General features: G+C 36.6%; 1 protein-coding gene across 1 annotated transcript; it reads right to left on the reverse strand.

Annotated features, from left to right (window-relative positions):
- Positions 1 to 5,694: 5,694 nt before the first annotated feature.
- On the reverse strand, positions 5,695 to 7,448 carry LOC112287319 (large ribosomal subunit protein uL24z). The gene is made up of 4 exons (XM_024530219.3): positions 7,381 to 7,448; positions 6,434 to 6,546; positions 6,104 to 6,245; positions 5,695 to 5,957 (listed from the first exon to the last, which is right to left on the reverse strand). Exons 1-4 carry the CDS (start codon positions 7,394 to 7,396, stop codon positions 5,785 to 5,787), a joined length of 444 nt encoding a protein of 147 aa, XP_024385987.1. The 5' UTR covers positions 7,397 to 7,448; the 3' UTR covers positions 5,695 to 5,784.
- Positions 7,449 to 18,949: the final 11,501 nt, after the last annotated feature.

Consider the following 18,949-nt stretch of genomic DNA (forward strand, 5'->3'; position numbering starts at 1 on the left):
ATTTGTTAGCACAAATATGATATTAGTGAATGTACATAGGAGCTAGCAAAGAATCTTGTAAATGTAATAAAGATAATGGAGGCTTTTCATTGATAACATCCATAAAAATCAATATAAAGTATAGCAAAATCTATGAAAGATGATGATAGATCCTTATGGAACTTATTTCTAAAAATAGAAATAATATCATGAACATATGTATTTATTCTAATAATTATCTATATAATTAAGTAAAAATAAATAAATATAAATTAATTTCATAATATCTTCTAGAAGAACTTCCTAGAAGCTTTATAGATATGATTTTAATTTCACACGTGTTTATAATTGATTGATAGATTAGAAACTTGATCAACAAGTTAGCCATATGCCATATATATTGGTTGCTTATAGAACAAGCTAATTATGTGGCGCACATATAGAAAAATTGCCTTGCAAGTTAAGTCATGTGTCTAGCAAAGTCAATACGTGTTGGAGGTTCTATAGAACATCACCACATAATTCCTAGTTAGATAATATATATGGAAGCAAGACTAAAACCTTTTTCACTCTTGTCAATATTGTTTTATTTTTAATCTAGTTTCAAGAGTCTATACACTTTTTGTCTTTGAAAATAGCTATTCTAGTCTTAATACTATATTATTTATGGAGTGAATATTTATTCTTCTTAAATTACATGAAAATATTTTAAGATTCTTCTTATTTTGATTTATGTCCTTCACAAATACTCATCAAAGATGTCTTTCAAGATTATCCTAAGGACTTAATTATCAATTATAAAATTTATATTATATATTAAATAATTAAACATTTAATAATCAATAAGAAAAATTATCTTATTCTATTTCAATTAATAATATAACTTAGTTGATTTTCTACTACATTAAATCTTGATTAAGACAATAAGTTTTATTGTAATTTTTTAACAAGGCTTTTATAAAATATGTATTCTTATCATGTATAATATATTTGTATTAAATATATATTTTTTAATTAATTTTTATTTTATTTTATTTGAGAATCTAATATTATTAAAAAAACATTATTCAAACTATATTTTGTATAGAAAATAATAAAAGTTTATTTACGTCATATTATCTTAGAGAATATTTTTTCTCTTATTTATATATCATAAACCAATCTTCTATTAGAATCTTAACGAAGAGAATTTTTTATATAAATTTAATTTTTTATTAATAGATACATAAAGCAAAAAACTTATATAGATGATCTATTAGAAGTGCTTCTAATTACTATATTTATCTATTAGAATAAATATTATTATTTTTTGTATAATCAAATTAAAATTAGCAGACTCAATTAAATCAATAAAAGATTATTTTACTAGATTTGATTTGTTGTTAGATGGCTCTTTTTCAATTCTTATTTTTTTGCATCAGGATTACTATTAGTTTTTGTTTTGGACTACATATACCTAAGTTAGAAATTTTATCTATATTATTTTTGTTAGTTGTCCGTGATCTTCTCCAATAATTGTTCAAATATCAATTGTTAATAGCCTCCTTGTATGTATAGATAGAGATAAATAAAAAAGTTTGTTATAATTATTTTTGAATTTTTTTTATTTATATTATCTTAATTTAGCTTCAAAAATATCTTCTTTAGAATCTATGATTATTTTCTATTATATAATATACAAGGTTGGAATTAATATATAGATGGTGTTTTTTCTTATGTTTACAATAAGACCTTAAAATAATTTGGAGGTATTTAAGCATGCTTAGCATTTAATAATTTATCTATTTTTTTAATTTATAAATATGTAAGAATGATTTATTATAATATTTTTATTTCATATTTAAGTGAAATGTTTCTTTAAAGATCTTGAGGTTGTATCTTTGCAATGCTATCATTTTATTTGCTTTAAACTTGATATAAAATTTAATTATAGTCATAATTTTTTTTAAAAAACAATTTTATTTTAAAACATAGTTATATTTAATATTTTTATTATTCCACTATTTATATTATATAGTAATTATATAATAATTCAATAAAAAATAGCTTGTATAATATATAAAATAGTTTGATGTTCTTTGGTCATTTCTACCATAATCTTAGAAATGTAATTAAAAAGCACAAATACAATGTTTTCTTGGAAAGTATGCAAATTATTGATGAACACATGAAAAAAATGATTGACCATCAAATTTGCTCCTTCAACGCAAGATATTATAATATTTCTAAGGTAGAGGCAACTGTTGGTCTATGTGTGTCACAGATGCAATCAATATTAAGAAATGCCTAAACAAAAGGAGTTGGGATGAAGTAAGTAAAAATAGATAAATATCAATAATATCTTTTGTTGAAGCTTCTTAGAATCTTTATAGACGCAAGTTTGACTTTATATGTATTTGTATATGATTAATAAGTTAAAAATTTGGCCAACAAATTGACCATGTAATGCACATGGTGGCGACTTGTGATACAAGTTGGCCATGTAGCATACATATAGAAAACTTGTCTTACAAGTTAGACATATATCTTGCAAGTTGGACACATGTTGCAAGTCTTATAGATTGTCGCTACATAGCTCTTAGTTAGATAGTATATATAGAGGTAAGAATGAGGTCTTTTTTACTCTTATCAATTTTTTTCTTGCATCTAATCTAGTTTCAAGAGTCTTTGATATTTTAGTCTTTGACATCAACCATTATAGTTTTTTCTTGAATAGACATACTTATTTATTCTCTTTCTGTAATCACTCTTTGATATACGCATTACTTATTCATTTACAATATTTGAGTTCTTATCCTTGATAATGTGTCAACAAACTTAAGTTTTAATAAATGCAATAAGGTCAATCCACAATCTCTCATGATTTAATATGATTTTCTTAAATGGTGTTGTTATTAATCATCTTATGTGTTCTTATTGTTGAGATTTGTCTTTCTTTCTTCACAAATAACAACTAGTAGGATTAACTAAGAGCCATAAACTAATATAGTTTACTTTTGTTACAATATTGGTGATTGAGAAAAGTGCATTATAGTATGCACCACAAGTTTAGAGCAACTTGTGGTAGATATAGTAGTAACTATTATAAAATCAATAATGTTTTATTAAATGTACTCTTATATGTTGATAAATTATTATTGTTGAAATAGTCACTTTAGTATTAATCACATGAATTGTTAAAGTATATGCACAAGTAACTCAAGTTGAATAATATGATATCCATTATGTGATTATGTTTGTTTGATATAGTAGAAGATAAGAGAGTTTTAACAAAATTTAAATATAGTATGATAAGCTTCTTAGCACTATCTATATAATAAAAAAGCTTAATTATAAGACAATAAAATAAAAAAATCTTCTTATTGGCCAAAAACATATGTTATCCTTTTACAATGCACTTCTCTAAATACAATCAAGATTCTTTATTTCAATAGTAGTAAATCCCACTAACATTCAAGAAACATAAATGGTTCTATTATTATTTGATTTTTTCTCTTTTTCTCTATTTTTTCTATTTTATCTTTTTTTAATTAATGATTCTATAGCAACTATTGATTTATTTATTTAAAAATTTAAATAGTATAGTTTTTTTGTATCCAATAGTACAGATATCTATTTAATTAAAATATATATATATATAGATTTAAAAATAAATATAAGTTTATATATTTTTTATAATAAATTTTCAAACAACATTAAGAATGACAATAATCATTTTGATTATTTAAAATATATGGCATTTGATTATTCTATTAGAGGAATATTTTTATTTCTTAGTATTGAACAATTTATATTAAGTTTTGATTTTTTATGTATTTTTTTAAAATATCTTCCACTTCTTCTAGTAATTAATTCCAAAGCAAGCTTTCCTTTCAATTTTAATGGATTTTCAAAATTTTATATAAGAAGTTGATATAATTGAATATCATAAAAATCACATAATTTCACATGTTCAAAAAATTCTCTATAAAATGTATGTACATCATTTTTGTTATAAATCCTTTAATACCATGTTCTATTTTTCAATGAAATGGTATTAACGTTGTTATAAATACTTTAATACCATTTCATTGAAAAATAGATTGTTTATTTACAATTTCTTTTAAAAACTCAATTTAATTAAAAGCATCTTTATAATGTTATGCATTAAAATTAATATGATTTTGCACTTGTATTAGCAAGGGCTCCAATATATTATATCAAATTTATATACTTGTTTTATATTTACACTTTTAATTTGCAAGGATGTCTTTGATATTAAAAAGACTATAGAAGATAATAAACATGTGCATTTCACATATTTTTACAAGTAGCTAATCAAAACATTAGATGGATGTGTGTATATATATATATAGATATAGATATATATCCATACACACACATATATATATCTTTATAAATTTGGTAATAACATATATATATATATATATATATATATTTGATTCTATAAATTATTAAAATATTTTGCTGCTCATGATCTTGAAATTCGTTTTTTGCATTAAATTATTGATCTAATAAATTTTATGAATCCAAACTTAAAACGAATTTCTTATTCCTTTTGAGGGCACTTAATTAGATAATTGTTAGTAATTTTAAATCTCAATATTGAAAATGTGACATACAATTTGTTAATACACTTCAACCTTGCTTTCTTTACTGTAATATTTTTCAAAACCATAATTACCACAAATAAATAAGTACATTGTTTTTTCGATTTTTTATAATTTGAAAAATATGTGTGCATGGTGTTCACCATACGGTAATTATGAAAATGCTTTTAATTTAATGGGATTTCATTTAGTCATAAATAGAAAGGTTATTTTAAATTGATTTGTTTGAAAAAAAAAAAAAATTGAGACGAGAAACACAAAATCACAAATACTTTGTTGAATGCTATTAATTGTATGGCTTTCTTACTTCAGCAGTAAAATTGAAGATTGACAAACACACATTTAAAACTACTTTTAAACATCAACAAGCTGAACAAACCACTTCTTCATGTGTAGAAAAGTGACTGCATATATGTGAATATATATATATATATATATATGTGGCATATATCAATAGGGAGTGTAGCTTGACAAACTTATTTTAAGTGAACTATCTAAGTCGTTCAAGTATACAAGAAATGTGTTTGCCAACAACATTAAAAATACATAGATGGTTCCATAACATTGTTAAGCATATTATCTTCTTTCTGTTCTTTTCCCTTGGTGGACAGTTCTGTAGGAGAAGTTGATTTCCAACTGAGCAACCACAAATTAAAATTTGATAACTTTTCCTTTCCCAACAACACAGATTTCCGCTAGTAATACCGTACACAGACAAAAAAATTGTGTCCAATACAAGTTGAACTACAACATGAATTTTGATTAGTTCCAGTAACTGAGGAGAGTAGCTAGAACAGAAATCCTGCTAATTCAAAACAAAGAACTAGATATGTATAATAAAATGAGCACATATACGTATATTAATATTCTGTACTGATGAACGTTCAAACTGGTTGAAACGTTGCACCACCATTGCATCTGAACGTGTGCATTCGCCATTTTAATGAACTTCATCCCAAATATTTCTAGAGGAAATTTAAAGGAGGACTACCAATACGCTTTAGGGACTAATGCACTGATGACATGAGACAATTTCACAATAACTCTCCAAAACGATTCAACATTTTCATACATGGTGATGATGAGGATCACAATTACTTCTAGGTCCAGGAAATTTGGAAGATTTTTTTAAAGCGCTTACAAGCAAGCTACATTCATAGAAAGATGTACCCATTTCAGATAAGAGTACCAAAATCTAATCGACTTCCTGCAGCGGAGGAGAAACATCCGCATCAGTGAACTTTCCCTTGCCTTTCTCAGCAGCACGACCCTTACCCTTCCTCTCAAGAAGAGCTTTGCGATCCTTGTCCAGCTTGAGCTTTGTGATCACCACCTTCGATGTATCAATGCCAACATTCACGGTTGCACCTGCGGAATCATATCAACAAAACGCTTAATGCTCAACGCATGAGGCAACAACTAGGACACGTGTTGGAAGAAATGGACATAAGTCAAAGCAGTACTGCAGAAGAAATTAGCCAACTTCTATATCTAAGAGTTAAGTGAACACATACCATTGACCTTCTCACGGGTAATGCGCTCCACATGGATCACCCACTTCCGCCTGTATACTTGGACAACCTTTCCTTCCCGGCCCTTGAATGTGCCTCGTACAACCATGACCTCGTCATCCTTCCTTACGGGAACAGATCGAACCTGGATTTGACGATGACATTCTTTTTAAAAAATTAGGTGATAAAATCAGACCCACTAACAATCCTAGTGAAAACCGGCATTAAATAAGATAACATTCAACTGTAGATAGCTTTCATGGTCAAGTCGTTGTTTCATTGCAAAAGAGGCACACAAATGAATCAGCAATGCACCGGCAAAGACTGACATACATTGTACTTGTTCTTCAGGTCTGCTGAAAGAGGGGCACTCATAAGAATGCGGCGTTCGCTGGAAGGAGCACTGAAATGTGCTTTCCGCGACTTGCACCTAGAGCTGCTCACACCTGCACAATGAACCAAGAAAATTCTCAGTACAAACTTCACAAAAGTGTGAATGACAGAAGATTGACTGACCTAGAAAATCTAGAAGGAAATTATGTCGCCAAATAGAAGAATCTGATTTGTTGTAGCAATGCCAAAGAAACATAGACATTGAATACAGATCAGAGAGTCTACAGAAACCCAGGCCCAAGAAGAATTCAACGCACACACACTAGGTTAAAAAATAAAAAATCTGAATAAAATTCAATAATGGATACTTCAGAAGGACCATCAAAGGATGTCCTTTGCTCCCGTAACAATCATTTCTAAGCTCATTTCCTCCTAAGTGGAATACCGAACAAGAACACAGACGAACTTCACAAAAGAACCTAAACACGAGAAACCGATCTCTAAAACACCCACTGAAGGAGCACTTGCAGGGCATAACGTGAGAGATGATGCTACAGAAAGTTACCAATACATTAGATTTCTAGAAAAAAAAGTTCCACTCTAAGAAGCCAGAACAAAACTAGGGTTACTAAGCCCACGTTAACATCGCTTCACCTACAGGTCAACAAACTGAGACGAAACCCTAAAGACCGGTTTCCGCAGTCGAATGATTAGGTCGGTGTCCAAAACTACGAGCAGTAACCCACAGTGTTAAGCAAGCCAACCATGCAACGAGTCTGGCATGCGCTCTCAAGCAAATCAAGACGAAACCCTGGAAGCTTTCACAATGCTAGAGCGACCAGTTTGACAAACTCCAAAACCCTTGTCTCAATACGAATCCGACCCAGAACATCTCAAACGACTATGGCACGTGAACAAAAATTAAACGTCACAGGAGATGGGCTTACGCGGAGAGAACTTCATGGTGGCTGGGGACGCGGGGGTGGGTTCTCCCTTCGAGATGCAGGCCCTGGCTATGGCGGAAAAGACTCATCCTGTGCTCCAGCGGCAGATTTAGGTTTCAGAAACGAAATCCGAACCTCTAGGTTCGGCACGAACCTGTGATATTCCTCTTGGAACTGTGCTCTGGAAACGCTTAGTGGAGGTGCTGGTGGTAGGATTCCGTCGCGGAATTCGCCTTTTCAACGTGGAAGACTCTTCAGCATTTTTGGTAATGTTTTGTATTACAAATATCTCTCTCAAGATGACTGAAACTTCTGTCCCATCAATTTTTATATGTTTCACTATGATAAAAACTCAATGATTTCATTGATAATTATTACTTTAAATGTCAATGAGGTAATATATCTAATTTGTAATTGGATTGTGAATTTTTTATTTTGGAGTTTAAAAAATAAAAATAAAAATAAAAATAAAAAAATCTCAAAGAGAAGATTATGTATTTTACCCATTCATAGCAAGTTTTAAATTTTTACAATGAGAAATTTTATTATTAAAAAAATTATATGTATATATATATATATATATATATATATATGTTTAATTTTATTCATTTCATGGCAGTTTAGTGATATCTACTATGATTGAAACCTAACTAAATAGATTAAGTATAGGTTATTGATAATTTATGTTATATTTTATTTTATTTTATTGAATAAATTTATCTAATTACAAAAATACTAAAGTTTCAACATTATTCATATATTTTATCTTATTTATATAGGAAAATATTAAATTGACCTACATTTTGTTTCGTCTTATCTTCATGAGTATGGTTATTTTTGCAATGTCATCCTCCTTAAGAAATCATTCAATTTTGGTATCTATGATGTATTGATTTGCAAGGGATGAAGGATAGATAATGGAATTGCTCAGATTATGTATGGTGGTGAAGAGTGGAGAAGGGCTCTAATGGAGTAGCTTTAAGGAAGTTGAGTGTGAGAGATTAGCAACAAAGATTAAAACAAGTAGCAAAAAGACTATTTTATGTTGGAGGGAAGTTGAAAAAGCATTGAATGTAAATTATGAAGAAGAATCAACATGAGAGAATGCCAAATGATGAAAATGAAAATGATTATTACAATAGTTGATTTTTAACAACTATTCTAATAATAAACTATTTTTAAATGGTAGAAATTATATTTTATAAAAAATAGATTGATTTGAGATTTCTACAGATGGATTAAAATTTCTCTTTACATATACAACATTTAAATTTAATGAAATATTAATAAAACTATATATATATATATATATATAATTTATTTAATATTATATAAAATTCTTTAATTATTTGAAGTTTTGATCATAGAAATTAAATTATCTTCACATTATCAACATTTAATTCATGTCATATAGTGAAACAAGATCTATGAATATTTTATATAAATAAAAATTGAAAGAAAATCTTTATCACGCAATACACTTATGCTAATCAATATATATCAATTAGAGGTTCTTGTAAATTTCATCAATGATAACTTGTGATTGCTCGTTTTACTTATTCCGGAAGAAACCTCCCAGAATAAACCCGTATAGGGAGATTCGAACACGGGGAATGACTAGTTGCTTAAGCGTTCACGTTAGGGTCACACAATCAATTACCTCCTGAATGTATCGTCTCTACTTTCAATATCTGAACACACAAGGAAATTATAATCTCCTCCCTTCACCTTATCGGTCTCTTCCTTACAGCAATTCAGTCATACCAATAACTGCTATTTCCACCAATATATTCACCCTCATAATCTCCAACTGTAATACTGCGCCCTCACAGCTTTCAGCGCACAATTACCCTCATTCCAATCACTGGAATTCTTCACACAGAACTGCCATTCACATTACGGTGTTTCACACAAACACAGACTCATTCTCTCTGCTGAACTACAATCAGATTTCAGCATTCAATCTTTCTTCTTCTCAAATAATACCAATCACATTTCCATTCCATAATTCACTTCACAATATTCAGAAACTCTCAATCCTCTTATTCAAAGAAAATAACAAACAAAAGAAAAGAGGTAGCACCAAGCTTACCCCGGCTCACGACTCTCACAGTCTGGCCCTCGGCTCACACTATCACAGCGATGGCCCTCGGCTTACGACTCTCACAGTCTGGCCCTCGGCTCACACTATCACAGCGATGGCCCTCGGCTTACGACTCTCACAGTCTGGCATTTTCTTCCCGCGATAGACGGATCCATGTGCATACCTTGTCCTTTAGAAGAACCCCCACCAGAAACTCCTCCCAAAGATCCTTCAAAATTTTTATTTTCGTTCTCCATGAAAATAAAATCAAACGAAATCCAATACCTTCCACCTCAAGCTTTCACGTCGGGTTCACCACTTGTGTCGTATTACGTGCTATCTTGCTTGAGAACGCGCCGGGCGTCTGGCAGTAGAAGGTAGTATGGTGTTTCGCTAGTACTCAAGCAGTCTATCGGGTTCTTGACTACCCAAATACAATCTATATCGGATTGCAATGTAAAAGCTTAATTCCAATATAAAACGCCTAGAGACCCTATATAACTTCAATCTCTTTTGTTATTTTTATTTTATTTTATTTATTTTATGTTTTTTATTTTAACTTTATCGTTAATTACCTTAATCCTAGACCGTGAACTTCGGCAAGCTGTGATCCTCGATCTGTCCTTCCGACTTGTTGTGAAACATCTATCGCTAGTGTCTCTGCAAGCCCTTTCGAATGCTCAAGAAGTTCCAGTTCAACCCCGCTTACAGATTGTGAGGCTATGCTGCAATCCGCACCGATGTCCCTTGGCCGCTCGCCGATATTCCTCTTATCCCTGTCGGTAGGTCCCCAGTTATCATAGAAACCCTAAACAACCCCCAATTTGCCAACTCCCAAAACCTCTTTAAACTGTTGGCAGATATCCTCTATCCGTACAGTCAGATTAACACAACCACGCATGCATTCAGCATACTCAACCTTCTAGACAACTCTGAATTTCAACCACAGAAGTATCTCCCATTTCATCAACAATCAAGAGTACCAGCCTTTCCTCTCTTTCGGAAAAAAAATCCAGTTCACCAATATAACACTGACTTTCAGCAACGATTGCCTCAGTCTTCCCAAAACCCTATGAAGAAAAAAAAACCCCAATTCTCTGTATTTTCCCCGAGCATGAAGCTAGCTCTCCGACCCTTAAAAACCCTGATTCTCCCCTCTTTTCATTTCTTAACCTATCCTCCCCTTTAACCCTGAGAAGATCCTATTCTTCCGCCTTGGACTCCCCGAATTGGAACAGCCGACGGAGCTTTCTCCCCCATTTTCGCCTTTAAGAGATCCTTTTACCGAAAGGACGTTCCCGGAACGGCACAAAGAACGGAACAGCCTGAAACGGAATCGGAGCCCCGTAATTAGACCGCATTGGGTTGCCCCACCAAGTCAGGTCTCATATTGGAAGAGGCCCGTAATAGAACCTGGATTAGAGGTCTTCTGAAATTGGATCCAATTGGCTCTTCGAACCAGGCTCACCCGTCGTTGAATTGGTCCTTTCCCTTTCTGCTGACTAATTTTATTGGAATCGAACGGAGCATTTCGTTACTGGTGAGTATGCCTGGGCTGACTGTAACGGGGTGACTGAACCTGGCCTCTTTGCACTGGAATTGGCCACCGCTTCTAACACCCAAGATGACTAAATATTAATAAATCTTCTTCATTTATATTTTCATCATATAGACGTGTTACAACACGACACCGTATGCGCCTTATTCCACGTATCAGAAACCAATACCTACAAAGGAATTGCCATATGCATTGGTATCAAGGGATCCCAATGAGTCATTGTTGTTAACATTGACGAAAAAAATGGATGAATTGGCTGTGAATCTGGCCAAGGATAAAGAAAAAAGGCATAAACCAACCAATATGCGTCCCAATGTCTGGTGCAGCAATTGTAAGGGGCAAGTTCATTTAGTAACAGAATGTCCTTCACCACCCCAAATGACTGTACAATGTACCTTTTGCGGGGGCAAGCATATTACCACCAACTGTTGGAATTTACGGAAGCAACAACAACTCAGTCACCAGATAATGACTCAACCAACTTCGTGGGATGTCAACCAAGTACAGACGAATAATAGGTTTGGCTGAAATGGAAATCGAGCGAATAAGCAAAACAGGAATTATTCTAATTTCCTCAACTCTGAATTTCACCAAGAAGGTGTATCCAATACTCACGGATTGGCGATGAACCAACCAGGATACCATCAATATCCACCCATGACGAAGCCAATGCCAGACTCTACAATAACAATGGGTCAGCCAGGATCCTTTACTCATCCAACATGGAACAGACCTAGCCATTATATACCAGTAGAGACACCCATTATCCCTGAAGGAAGTGGCAGGAGACCACTTCGTTGCTATCGTTGCAGACAAATCGGACATTATGCGAGTGAATGTCCTAATCCAAGGGCCAGTGATGACTATGCTCCAATATGTGGAAATTGTAAGCGGTCTGGTCACACTTATCAGCAGTGCAATGCGCCCTTTAAATATAGTAACCGGGTCCAGTTAATGCAAACAAGCCAACCGGAGGAGGACAAAGGCCCTGTTCAACGAGACTCACCAGTACATCGTGTGGAGGTGGTGAACGCAGTGCTTACCATAGGCCAACAAAAAGACAAGAATCCAATTCAGGACATGGATGAACCAATCGCAGGAGAGCAAGTAGCGCCGTCCACGGGGTTAAACGAACCAATATAAGTATTGGGACGTATCCCAATATTGAGACCTCAACAGACTGAGGAACCCAATTCAGTCCCACGTGCCAATTTGCCTAGACAATCCAATCCAGGTCCTGTTATGTTATTCGTACCCAATATGAGACCTGACTCGGTGGCAGAACCCAATGAGGTCCCAATTACGGAGGCTTCGGTTCCGTTCCAAGCAGTTCCAATATCTACGCAGTTCCGAGAAACGTCCTATCCGTTGAAAGATCCTCTCCGGGGCGGGAATTCTAAGGAAGCCCCGGCTGCTGTTCCAATTCCAAGTCTAGGGCATAAGAATATCTTACCTCACGGAGTTAAACTCAAACCAATGAAAAGATAGAGGGCATTGGGAATTATCTTAAACATGGAACCCTATGATATTTTGAAGGATCTGGACGCTATTCGGCCTTCTATTTCTATGAAGCAACTTCTAGCGGTCGCACCAGGGTGCCGTTCTACATTGAATTCATCGTTAACACGGCATAGGCAACGTAATAAAGAAGTTTGTGAAGTCAGTTTGAACCCTCACCCAGGTGCACCAACCATCGATGTTTCGATTGACGGTGTTATGATCTCGGGTGTTCAGGTGGATGGTGGTTCCAGCGTCAATTTAATGAACGCTTATACAATGGATGCTTTAGATTTGGAACACTTAGTACCCACGACATTGGTATTACGGATGGCAGATCATAGCTGGGTTTAACCAATGGGTATCTTACGGAGTGTTCAAACTATGATTGCCGGTATTGCATATGAAATCGACTATATCGTCTTCCGATTACAGAGTTCGACTTTATCGTATCCCATTTTATTGGGCAGACCCTGGCTTTATCAAGCAAAGGCCAAGAACGATTGGGGTCGGGGTACTTTGACAATTGGCAAGGGCAGAGACAAAATGGTGTTACAAATGTACCCAGTACACTATCACGGGGAATCTCAATTGCCAGCATCTGAATTAACGTCGGACGATGAGCTTAGCTCCGATGATGACGCAGTAGCACCAATTGAAACAGAACATCGCCGTTGCACCTTTATGTCAAACTATCAACTTGGCGACCACAGCAGAACCTCGGACAATTAAGGTCTACGAAGGTATTAAGGAACAAGAATTGACCTGCTGGACCGAATTTTTCTTGCATCATAAATCCGCTTTTGCTTGGATTTATGATGATTTAAAAGGTATTCCCGCTGAAGTCTGTGAGCATCGTATCATTTTAGAGGAGAACGCTAAACCGGTACGGCAGAGGCAACACCAGCTTAACCCAAAATATTCCCTTTAAGTGAAAGAGGAATTGGATAAACTTCTCGACGTGGGTTTTATTTATCCTGTTCCGCATAGTGCATGGGTGTCGCCAATCGTGAGGGTACGGAAAAAGAATGGGAATTGTCAGGATTTTCGGAAACTTAATGCGGCCACCAAGAAAGATTACTTCTCATTACCTTTCATAGACAGTATGGGTAACATGTTGTCATTATCACCAAGTAGTAAAAGAATAGGAGTGGGGCACCAGTTAAAGTCATTCTGTGGTGTTGCTTTGGGTTGGTTGGAGTGCCATTTCCTTGTATTTCTTGTGTTTTCGAGAGTAGTAGTTCCAAATAAAAGTTAACAGTGAGGAGCCAGTCACAAGTATCGATTGAAGATGTTCCAGAATGGATGAGTCAGCAGCAGCAACAATTGGAACTTCGGGATGTCCAGATCTTGAAATTGGAAGCTTAAGTCCGTGAACTGGGCGAGTACAATGAAGACCTTTCAGCTCAGTTGAGGCAGGAACCGATGGAAGGATTGGAGGAGGACGAAGATTTGCAGTTGGAACCGGAATCGGTGGAACCAATAACAGATACTGCGGCAATTGATTAATTAGATAGGTCAGAGGGATCGCAATTTTTGTAGAGTTTTGTTAGATAATTTTTAGATAGGTATCAATTGAGTGTTGGCGAGGACGCTGCACAGTTAGGAGTGGGGCTATGTAGAATAAGTAGTTATTTTCAGAATGTAGATACCTAGTGTATAGTGTAAACAGGGATAGATAGTTCCTCTATCCCTGTTTACACTATACACTAGGTAGATAAGTAAAACGAGCAATCACATTTTGGCGCCGCTGCCGGGGAGTGATAATAGCTTTGAGTGTTAGGAATTAATTACCAAACGTGTGAGAAAATTGGCATTGGAAGACGATTTCAGTAGTGTTTGAAGAATGAGTATGGTTATTAAGAATGAGAATTTAACAGCAAAGAGAATAAAGCAATCAAAGGAAAGAACAGAGCGATCGCAAGCAAGAAATTTGTTGCGTAATGAGCGAGATCGCAAATTGAAAAAAAAGCATCGACAAAGTTGGATTAAGCCGTGGTTGCATGCCTGTCGACATATTTGATCGTACCCAGAAGACGATCGACCTCTAATATTTCAGAAGTACATACCGTTAAAGAAATTGCCAAGAGCACTCGCGGGGAGCGCTGCTAATAGGCCAGCAAACCTCTCGAAGCCGTTAACGGAAAACGAGGAAAGCACAGAGGAATTAGGTACCCCACTGGGTATCTTTTCAATTGGAAATACGTCCGATCCTAACAAGACTGGTTCTGAAGATCGGCATAAATCACTTGCCAATAAAGACCAATTCAGAGTATATCAAAACCTGTCGTTTTCACCTCATATTCAACCAGTAAAATTATTTGGGGATAATAATAGTCAATCGGGAAGGCCTGGAAGTCCGAAAAAGACTTTTGCGGGAGACCGTTCTTATTTTAATAAGAAATTGAGCGGAACACCGGCATCTTTAATGACGTCCGGAGGACCAGCAGTTCCGATTGCAGTTCAAATGGATCCGAAATTGGCTCTCGCCGTCAGAGCTTTCTCCTCCGTTTTTACCTCTAAGAAATCCTTTTACAGCTTGCCGAAGTTCACGAACTAGGATTAAAGTAATTAACGATAAAGATAAAATAAATAACATAAAATAAATAAAATAAAATAAAAATAACAAAAGAGATTGAAGTTATATAGGGTCTCTAGGCGTTTTATATTGGAATTAAGCTTTTACATTGCAATCGGATATAGATTGTATTTGGGTAGTCAAGAATCCGATAGACTGCTTGAGTACTAGCGAAACACCATACTACCTCCTACAGCCAGACGCCCGGCGCGTTCTCAAGCAAGATAGCACGTACTACGACATCGCTTCACCTGGTACCATTCTGCTGGTCATTAATTTTTCTCTAAGACGTTCTTCACAACCAATTAGTCGAAAATGGGCTAAAAATGCATTTTTCAATGCCTCCCAATTGATAAATTGTCCCACAGGTTGGCGGTTATACCACTCAAACGCTGTGTCTTTCAATGTCGCTGGCAGCCATCTCAGCCAAATGTCTTCTGTTCTTCCATTATTGGCTACACATGCCGTCAAGAATTGAGACAAATGTTGATCTGGATCCGCATCTGGCAAACCCCGAAAAGTAGGTAATGGCACGACGCTAGTCGTTCGATCGCACTCTGCATCCATTTGAACTGCAATCGGAACTGCTGGTCCTCCTGACGCCATTGAATTCCTTGTTTCGCTAAACTCCGTTTTAAAATAATCTCTGCTTTCCCTTATTCAAATTTCCGAGCTTTCAGTGCTCCTTGATTTACTGTTATTTTCCGCAAATAGTTTTATTGGTTGAATTGCAGGTGAAAACGTCGGATTTTGAAATACAATATAGTTATCTTTATTGGCGACCAATTTGTGCCAATCTGAAGAGCCCCTATTGCTCGTTTCAGCGGTACCCCCTACTGGAAAAATACCCAATGGAGTACCAAATTCATCTACGCCTCCTTCTCTTTCAGTTAACGGCCTCAAGTTTTCCACTTGAATGTTAACAAAATTTCTTGCGAGTGTTCTTGGCAGTTATTCTACCGATACATACGACTGCAGAATTAACAGTCTGTCCAGTTCTTGATATGTTCGGATGCGCCAACAAGCTTGCAACCATGGTTTAATCCAATTCTGTCGATGCTTCCTTTTAAGATTACGTTCTTGCTCCTCTCTAAGCAAGTTCCTTCCTTGCACTCTTCCCTGTCTTTCTCTCAACTGATTTATTTTCCTCGATGCAAATGCTCTCGTTCTTATTAACCATAATCTTCCTTCAAACACTACTCAAATCGTCTTCCATTGCCAATTTTCTCACACGTTTGGTAATTAATTCCTAACACTCAAAGCTATTATCACTCCCCGGCAGCGGGGCCAAAATGTGATTGCTCGTTTTACTCATTCCGGAAGAAACCTCCCAAAATAAACCCATATAGGGGGATTCGAACACGGGGAATGACTAGTTGCTTAAGCGCTCAGCTTAGGATCACACAATCAATTACCTCCTGAATGTATCGTCTCTATTTCCAATATCTGAACACACAAGGAAATTATAATCTCCTCCCTTCACTTTATCGGTCGCTTCCTTACAGCAATTCAGTCATACCAATAACTGCTATTTCCACCAATATATTCACCCTCATAATCTCCAACTGTAATACTGCGCCCTCACAGCTTTCAGCGCACAATTACCCTCATTCCAATCACTGGAATTCTTCACACAAAACTGCCATTCACATTACGGTGTTTCACACAAACACAGACTCATTCTCTCTGCTGAACTACAATCAGATTTCAGCATTCAATCTTTCTTCTTCTCAAATAATACCAATCACATTTCCATTCCATAATTCAATTCACAATATTCAGAAACTCTCAATCCTCTTATTCGAAGAAAATAAAAAACAAAAGAAAAGAGGTAGCACCAAGCTTACCCCGGCTCACGACTCTCACAGTCTGGCCCTCGGCTCACACTATCACAGCGATGGCCCTCGGCTTACGACTCTCATAGTCTGGCCCTCGGCTCACACTATCACAGCGATGGCCCTCGGCTTACGACTCTCACAGTCTGGCCCTCGGCTTACGACTCTCACAGCGATGGCCCTCGGCTTACGACTCTCACAGTCTGGCCCTCGGCTCACACTATCACAGCGATGGCCCTCGGCTTACGACTCTCACAGTCTGGCCCTCGGCTCACACTATCACAGCGATGGCCCTCGGCTTACGACTCTCACAGTCTGGCCCTCGGCTCACACTATCACAGCGATGGCCCTCGGCTTACGACTCTCACAGTCTGGCCCTCGGCTTACGACTCTCACAGTCTGGCCCTCGGCTCACACTATCACAGCGATGGCCCTCGGCTTACGACTCTCACAGCGATGGCCCTCGGCTTACGACTCTCACAGTCTGGCCCTCGGCTCACACTATCACAGCGATGGCCCTCGGCTTACGACTCTCACAGTCTGGCCCTCGGCTTACGACTCTCACAGCGATGGCCCTCGGCTTACGACTCTCACAGCGATGGCCCTCGGCTTACGACTCTCACAGTCTGGCCCTCGGCTTACGACTCTCACAGCGATGGCCCTCGGCTTACGACTCTCACAGTCTGGCCCTCGGCTCACACTATCACAGCGATGGCCCTCGGCTTACGACTCTCACAGTCTGGCCCTCGGCTCACACTATCACAACGATGGCCCTCGGCTTACGACTCTCACAGTCTGGCCCTCGGCTCACACTATCACAGCGATGGCCCTCGGCTTACGACTCTCACAGTCTGGCCCTCGGCTTACGACTCTCACAGTCTGGCCCTCGGCTCACACTATCACAGCGATGGCCCTCGGCTTACGACTCTCACAGCGATGGCCCTCGGCTTACGACTCTCACAGTCTGGCCCTCGGCTCACACTATCACAGCGATGGCCCTCGGCTTACGACTCTCACAGTCTGGCCCTCGGCTCACACTATCACAGCGATGGCCCTCGGCTTACGACTCTCACAGTCTGGCCCTCGGCTCACACTATCACAGCGATGGCCCTCGGCTTACGACTCTCACAGCGATGGCCCTCGGCTTACGACTCTCACAGTCTGGCCCTCGGCTCACACTATCACAGCGATGGCCCTCGGCTTACGACTCTCACAGTCTGGCCCTCGGCTCACACTATCACAGCGATGGCCCTCGGCTTACGACTCTCACAGCGATGGCCCTCGGCTTACGACTCTCACAGTCTGGCCCTCGGCTCACACTATCACAGCGATGGCCCTCGGCTTACGACTCTCACAGTCTGGCCCTCGGCTCACACTATCACAGCGATGGCCCTCGGCTTACGACTCTCACAGCGATGGCCCTCGGCTTACGACTCTCACAGCGATGGCCCTCGGCTTACGACTCTCACAGTCTGGCCCTCGGCTCACAACTCTCACAGTCTGGCATTTTCTTCCCCTCTCCCATCCTCCTTATACTACCCCGAGATACCAACTCCTATACTACAGATGATAACTACTTTTCCTGACTATTCATCCATTCTACCTGCTGAACCACCTTTTCAGCAGTTATCTATCCCTGTTTACACTATACACTAGGTATCTACATTCTGAAAATAACTACTTATTCTACATAACTATTGATTATAAAAATCAAAATTAAGATTGAAAGAATTTAATGTATAAGTTATGTATATGCCAAATATAATTTCTTATGACAAAGTTTATTTTGAAAAATAAAAAATAATTATTAAATAATAACATAAAACATGAATTATCAAAATTATTCTATTAATACATTTAAAAATATTTTAATTAATAATAAGTTAAAATATATTATTTTTATATAGTTTTATATACATATTTTTTTCTTATATTTTTTATATTAGCATTTACTTATATTTTTTGATTGTGTTGCTTCTTTGGACATTGTTGAGCAGTATACTTAGATTCTCCACACTATA

The sequence above is a fragment of the Physcomitrium patens genome, chromosome 10 (assembly GCF_059467195.1).
Source record: "Physcomitrium patens ecotype Gransden chromosome 10, ASM5946719v1, whole genome shotgun sequence".
NCBI classification, from domain to species: Eukaryota; Viridiplantae; Streptophyta; class Bryopsida; order Funariales; family Funariaceae; genus Physcomitrium; species Physcomitrium patens.

Excerpts from the sequence above, each read along its gene's own strand:
- LOC112287319 (XM_024530219.3), bottom strand. Across the intron at positions 6,246-6,433 it reads ACCTGAAGAACAAGTACAAT|GTTCGATCTGTTCCCGTAAG; the intron begins GTATGTCAGTCT and ends CGTCAAATCCAG. Across the intron at positions 5,958-6,103 it reads TACCCGTGAGAAGGTCAATG|GTGCAACCGTGAATGTTGGC; the intron begins GTATGTGTTCAC and ends ATGATTCCGCAG.